The sequence below is a fragment of the Sapajus apella genome, unplaced genomic scaffold, assembly GCF_009761245.1.
Source record: "Sapajus apella isolate SASKATOON/1434 unplaced genomic scaffold, GSC_monkey_1.0 scaffold47, whole genome shotgun sequence".
NCBI classification, from domain to species: Eukaryota; Metazoa; Chordata; class Mammalia; order Primates; family Cebidae; genus Sapajus; species Sapajus apella.
Genome location: NW_022436987.1, coordinates 4,452,086 through 4,458,085, shown reverse-complemented (window position 1 = coordinate 4,458,085; position 6,000 = coordinate 4,452,086). Strand labels below are relative to the sequence as shown.

General features: G+C 42.6%; 1 protein-coding gene across 9 annotated transcripts in view; it reads left to right on the top strand.

Moving 5' to 3' along the window:
- Positions 1 to 6,000, top strand: part of SCUBE2 (signal peptide, CUB domain and EGF like domain containing 2) — an 85,377-nt gene that overhangs the window by 27,675 nt on the left and 51,702 nt on the right. For all 9 annotated transcript variants that reach the window (XM_032240698.1, XM_032240694.1, XM_032240696.1 and 6 more), the window contains 2 exons: positions 2,584 to 2,700; positions 3,680 to 3,802. In XM_032240698.1, coding sequence (XP_032096589.1) covers positions 2,584 to 2,700; positions 3,680 to 3,802 — 240 coding nt within the window. The remainder of the gene's footprint in view (positions 1 to 2,583; positions 2,701 to 3,679; positions 3,803 to 6,000) is intronic.

The following is a 6,000-nucleotide window of genomic DNA, read 5'->3' as shown; positions in this document are numbered from 1 at the left end:
GTGAAACTGTCTCAAAAAAAAAAAAAAAAAAAAAGATTTTAACTCCTTTTCTGTTCTCTAGATTATCTTTGTTTCCTCCAAGTTTCTTTTTCTCTGTTTGTTTGATCTGGTGTATTTATTCTGTATTAGAGGCTTTCCAGAAACGTCTAGCGATTCTTGACCGATTTTTCATATTTAATAGTGAAATACTAAAAAGCCAATTGGATATTCTATTGACTGGTGGGCTTCATGTTTGAGTGTCCAGGCAGTAACTTACCATTTCATCTGGAGATCCTTGAATGCTAATACTGTTAGGTCTTTTTGCTTGGGCAAGTCAATTTAGCTGGAGAGGAGTCCTTCATTCACCTGCCTGTAGGCTTAGCTGCTGGCATCCTGGGTTGCAGTGTTGTTTCAACATAGCTTTTGTTATTTTAACATAGCTTTTTGAAACTTTCAGTGGCTTTAAATCTGCCAGAAGGGAGCTGAGGGAGCTGGGGGGAGGGGCAAGAGGGTTTGAGATCTCTTTGCAGGATATAGACTTTCACCTGATGGCACCTCCCTCTTCTCCTCAGCTATTCTTGGTGCCCTTGAGCCTGGTGCCTCTCTGGTCCAGACTTCTCTGCTATAGCCAGAATAGGAGAGGGGTAGTCACACGGCTATATGGAATTAAGGAGGAACTCTGGGGTTTATCTCTTTCAGATGCAGATTCTCCATTAATCTCCCTGGTTATTTTTAAAATTATACTTTAAGTTCTGGAGTACATGTACAGAACATGTGGGTTAGTTACATAGGTGTACACGTGCCATGGTGGTTTGTTGCACCCATCAACCTGTCATCTACATTAGGTATTTCTTGTAATGCTGTCCCTCCCCTAGCCCCCTGTCTGATCTTCCTGTTTTTAACTCCGTCCTCATCTCTGCCTCTAGAATAACTTGATACATCCAATTCCTGAGTCTTTCCAGGATTCTGGGGCTCACATGAGTTTACTAGTTGTCAGCACCCCTTCTGCAGACCACTAGGATCTAGCTTTCTTCTATGCCAGATACTGCTTTTCCGCTAACATGCCACTTCCAGAATATTTGACATCTTTCATCTATTGTATTTTCTTTGTCTTTAAGGATTTGTACTTTAAAAAATCTATTATTTATTCTCATATTTGTGAGGTTTTGAAAGGAACAGAGATAAACATACATGTTGTATCTACATGTTTAATTAGGATTAAGCTTGTCCCCTTCAGGGTTTTTTTTTTCTTCTTTTCTTGAGACAGGGTCTTAGCATTGCTGCTCAGGCTGGAGTGCAGTGGCACAAACATGGCTCACTGCAACCTTGACCTCCTGGGCTCATGTGATCTTCCTGCTTCAGCCTCCTGAATACCTGGGACCACAGGTGTGTGTCACTATGCCTGGCTAATTTTTAAAAATTTTTGTAGAGATGGGCATCTCACCATGTTGCCCAGGCTGGCCTCAGGCAATCCTCCCACCTTGGCCTCCCAAAGTGTTGGGATTACAGGGGTAAGCCACCACCCCTGCTACCACACCTGACCCCCAGCCTTCAAAATGAGGTAGCTGTGGAAAAAAAAAATCATGTTTCTAGATGCCTATGGGCTAACAATTCAATAACTGTTGAATAGTACTTGTCTATTACTTGGACTAACTGTATGAGATACAGAACCAGAAGGCTGTTTGCTTATTGTTTCTCATCTCCATAGTTGCGATTTAACAATGTGGCTTATTTTTCAGGTGGTTATGACAGGGCTTTCTCCTTTCAGGGAAAGTGAAACTTCTTCTTTTTTTTTTTTTTTTTTTTTTTTTGAGACGGAGTTTCACTCATGTTACCCAGGCTGGAGTGCAATGGCGCGATCTCGGCTCACCGCAACCTCCGCCTCCTGGGTTCAGGCAATTCTCCTGCCTCAGCCTCCTGAGTAGCTGGGATTACAGGCATGCACCACCATGCCCAGCTAATTTTTTGTATTTTTAGTAGAGACGGGGTTTCACCATGTTGACCAGGATGGTCTCGATCTCTTGACCTCGTGATCCACCCGCCTCGGCCTCCCAAAGTGCTGGGATTACAGGCTTGAGCCACCGCGCCCGGCCCCTGGAAAGTGAAACTTCTAACTTGAGTAAATTGGTGGTGAAGTTACAAGGGTGAAGCCAGGAGTCTGCAACAAGGCAGTGGTTGCGGCGGCAATGCTTACCCACTCTTGCTTTGCACATAACTCATATTGAGAGGAGAAGATTCAAGATTAAGAAAGGACCATCCCGTTTGTCCTGTTCTGCACTCACCTCTAGCCTGCCAGATGCGGTCCTACTTAGCAGGTTGCTGGCTGCAGATCAGCAGGAACTTTCAGTGGCTTTCAATCTGCCAGTAGGGGGAGTGGCTCTGCAGGTTGGGAGACATCTTTACCCCTCTGGTCACCCTGACAGTCTTCCTCAGGAACTAGAACTCATTTAGCTGCACCTGCTCTCCTTCTAGCCCATCTACAGGTAGCAGAGACCTGGGGTGTAACCATGAGTACCCCACCATGCTGCTTGGCTTCCATGACCTTCGTCAACTGTATCAGCACTCCTTTAGGAAGCTAATTGTCTTTTCTTACCTCCTCGCCAGAAACGTGTGCTGTCAACAATGGAGGCTGTGACCGCACCTGTAAGGATACTTCGACAGGTGTTCGCTGCAGCTGTCCTGTTGGATTCACTCTCCAGTTGGATGGGAAGACGTGTAAAGGTAGCCTTCACCTCCAGGGAGGCTGGGTGCCCGGTTATGGAGGGAAGACCCACGTTGCTAACATGTGAGGATAAAGGGAGCATACCCTCTATACTCCAAGTGACTCCAGATTTGCTTATGATTCATATCAATGGAAGCTTTTTTTTCCCTTGGCTAGTGGAAGGTTATAGTTGAGTAAGCTTAATTATAACCAACTTAATTACACTAATTGTTGAGGAGGTCAGCCTCTACAAGCATCAAATAATTTATTTCAGACCGTGGCCTTATTAGAAAAAGGCAGTTAAAGGAAGCATTCATTTGCAAGAGATAATATCAACATATCATACATAATGGCCTAGAGATTTTTATGTAAATAGTAGTCAAGATGCTTATCCAGAGGACTTAATGAATAACTGTACCATTAACTTTTACTGATGAAGAGAGACCCCAATGACTTGCTTGTATTTCGCGGGCAAGAGTACAAAGGATTAGTCCTTTAGCATGATAAAAAGCAGATAACCAATTACCAGACGAAACTGGGAAAGATAAGATTGAGTATCAGGAATCATTTTAAAACATTGAAGCTATTTGATCATTGTGTAACTTGCCAAAACAAATGCTGTAGTCCTTTATAGCTTTAATCATTAAACTTGAATATACGGTATACTAAAGGGACCCATCTTATCTTGAGAGAGCAATACAAAGATGAGAATATAATAGGACATCATCATTTTTTCCCAGAGTTTGTTTCCTTAATGCCAGTCAAGGGCATCACAAGTCAGAGTTCTCAAGATAATGAAACACTTGTCTTTCAAAACTGGTTAACAGTCAGAGAAGAAAACATGTGCAAGGTTAAAAACATCAGCAAACATTCTTAAATGCTTTTGTGAGTTTTCTTTTAATTGCAGAGACTAATGAACACACACAATGACCCGTCAGGGAGCTGTGGAAAATGAGGCGAGTGTTGCTCTCTGATGTGCCCGATGCTTGCCTGTTGCAGATATTGATGAGTGCCAGACCCGCAATGGAGGTTGTGATCATTTCTGCAAAAACACCGTGGGCAGTTTTGACTGCAGCTGCAAAAAAGGATTTAAATTATTAACAGATGAGAAGTCTTGCCAAGGTATGTGCTGAAAACATAACTGTGCCATGCAACGGCCCACTGGTTGGAGCAGAGACCACGTAACCCCCTCCTGGCAGAGACTGGCTTATCAGGCTTCTTGACAGGGCCACTAATCCAACTTTTATCCTAGGCTTCACTCATTTCATTTTTTTTCTTCATAAAATGTATAACTTAAGGCTTCACTCACTTTGTCCATTAGGTAGAATAAAAACACTCATGTAGCTCACAGGTATATTTTGGAAATTAAGCGGTTAATGGTTAGAGAACACCTTAAAGAACCCATCTGATGTGATTATAGCGGAGCTCACTGCTAGAAATGGAATGGAAAACAGAATGCAAACAGGGTTGCAGTGGGGTGTTGAGATTATGAACAATTTTCCTTTTCTAAAATTTCCTTTAACGTTATTTATCCCACAAAAGTTGATGGCAAAAGTCTATAGGTTTAGTTAACATGCCCCCTCCGCAAAAAGTTGTGGTTATTCTATGATCAAGATTATGTGCCAGTTGGTCTCTTTTTTACGGTGCTTGTTTTATTTTTTAAAGCTATTTATTTTGAGATAGATTCTCACCATTGCCTAGGCTGGAGTCCAGTGGCACCATCTTGGTTCACTGCAACCTCCGCCTCCCAGGTTCAAGCAATTCTTCTGCCTCAGCCTCCTGAGTAGCTGGGATTACACGCACCTGCCACCACACCCAGCTAATTTCTGAATTTTTAGTAGAGCCAGGGTTTCACATGTTGGCCAGGCTGGTCTCGAATTCCTGACCTCAGGTGATCCGCCCGCCTCGGCCTCCCAGAGTGCTGGGATTACAGGTTTGGGCCACCGCACCCGGCCCAGCGCTTGTTTTAAGTGACCAGCTTTTGCTCTTTGAAGAGAAGGAAGGCAGAGAGGGATGGGGAGGGCTTGTGAGGAGGAGATGCTTGTTGATCCTTAGAGAGGATTTCAGACTCCTCAAATGCATCCTTTCCATATAAGGGCTGCGGTAAGGGGACTTTTCTGGGTAGCCGTTGTTGTTAGTGTTAACTGTTTTGGGTGGGGGGAAGCTGTTTTATGTTTTTAGATGAGCACTTTCCCTTTGATATGTAGGAAGAAGTTCTCAGGAAAGATGTGCTGTCATGTATTCTTGTGCATTTTTGGGAATAAGGACTACCTAATTTATTCTGTTAGAAATCTCAGAATTAGGCCGGGTGTGGTGGCTCCCACTGTAATCTCAGCACTTTGGGAGGCCAGTCTGCCAACATAGCGAAACCCTGTCTATACTAAAAATACAAAAATTAGGCAGATGTGATGGAGGGCATGGTGGCAGGCACTTGTAGTCTCAGCTACTTGGGAGGCTGAGGCAGGAGAATCGCTTGAACACAGGAGGCAGAGGTTGCAGTGAGCCGAGATCACGCAAATGCACTACAGCCTGGGCGACAGAGTGAGACTCCATCTCAAAATAAAAAACAAAAAAACAAAAAAAACCCCTCAGAATTAAATAAAAATTAGAATATAACATCTGATTTCATTTTAGAAAAAAAGATATAGCATTACCTTTTTTAAAAAAACATGGTGTGATGTTTTTTCTCTTGGTTTGTTCTTAATATATAATTTGTCAGGCAGTTCAAGTATGTTCCCCTTTAAATTCAGTTAGTTAATTCTAGGTAATTATTGTGTGGTTTTCTTCGGTTTGACTTGGAAAGCAAATTTGCTGTTCCACATAATGTTTCCTAAGGTATAGAGCAAGCAATACTGTTGAAGCTGTGTAAACACATTAAAAAGGCATTAGAAAAGTGATCTCATTATTTTTGGCAAAGCGAGAGCCCGTACTGAGCAGCCAAAGTCAGCTACTGAACAAGTCCACTTTCTCGACAACTGCTGATATTAATAACAGATTTTATAAAATGGCATCAATTCCTAGGGAAGAAACTGGGTTTTTCTCATTTTTCACTGATCTGTCTTGGTAGAACAAATATTTGCACAGAACAAATTTACTGAAGAAATGCCAGGATTTCTGGGAAAAGCTAGGTGTAAAGAGGTTTTGCAAGAGTTTGCCCTTTTTTATTTTGCTTTTCCATTCTTCCTGTTCCTTCTAAATGTTGTTTTATTAACATAGTTTCTCATGGCACACTCGGTGTTGAAGAAGTGGTCTAGCAGTGGTCTTGTTGGCCTCGACTGCGTGCTGCACTGGTCCTGATTTATCTATTTGGAGACACAAGT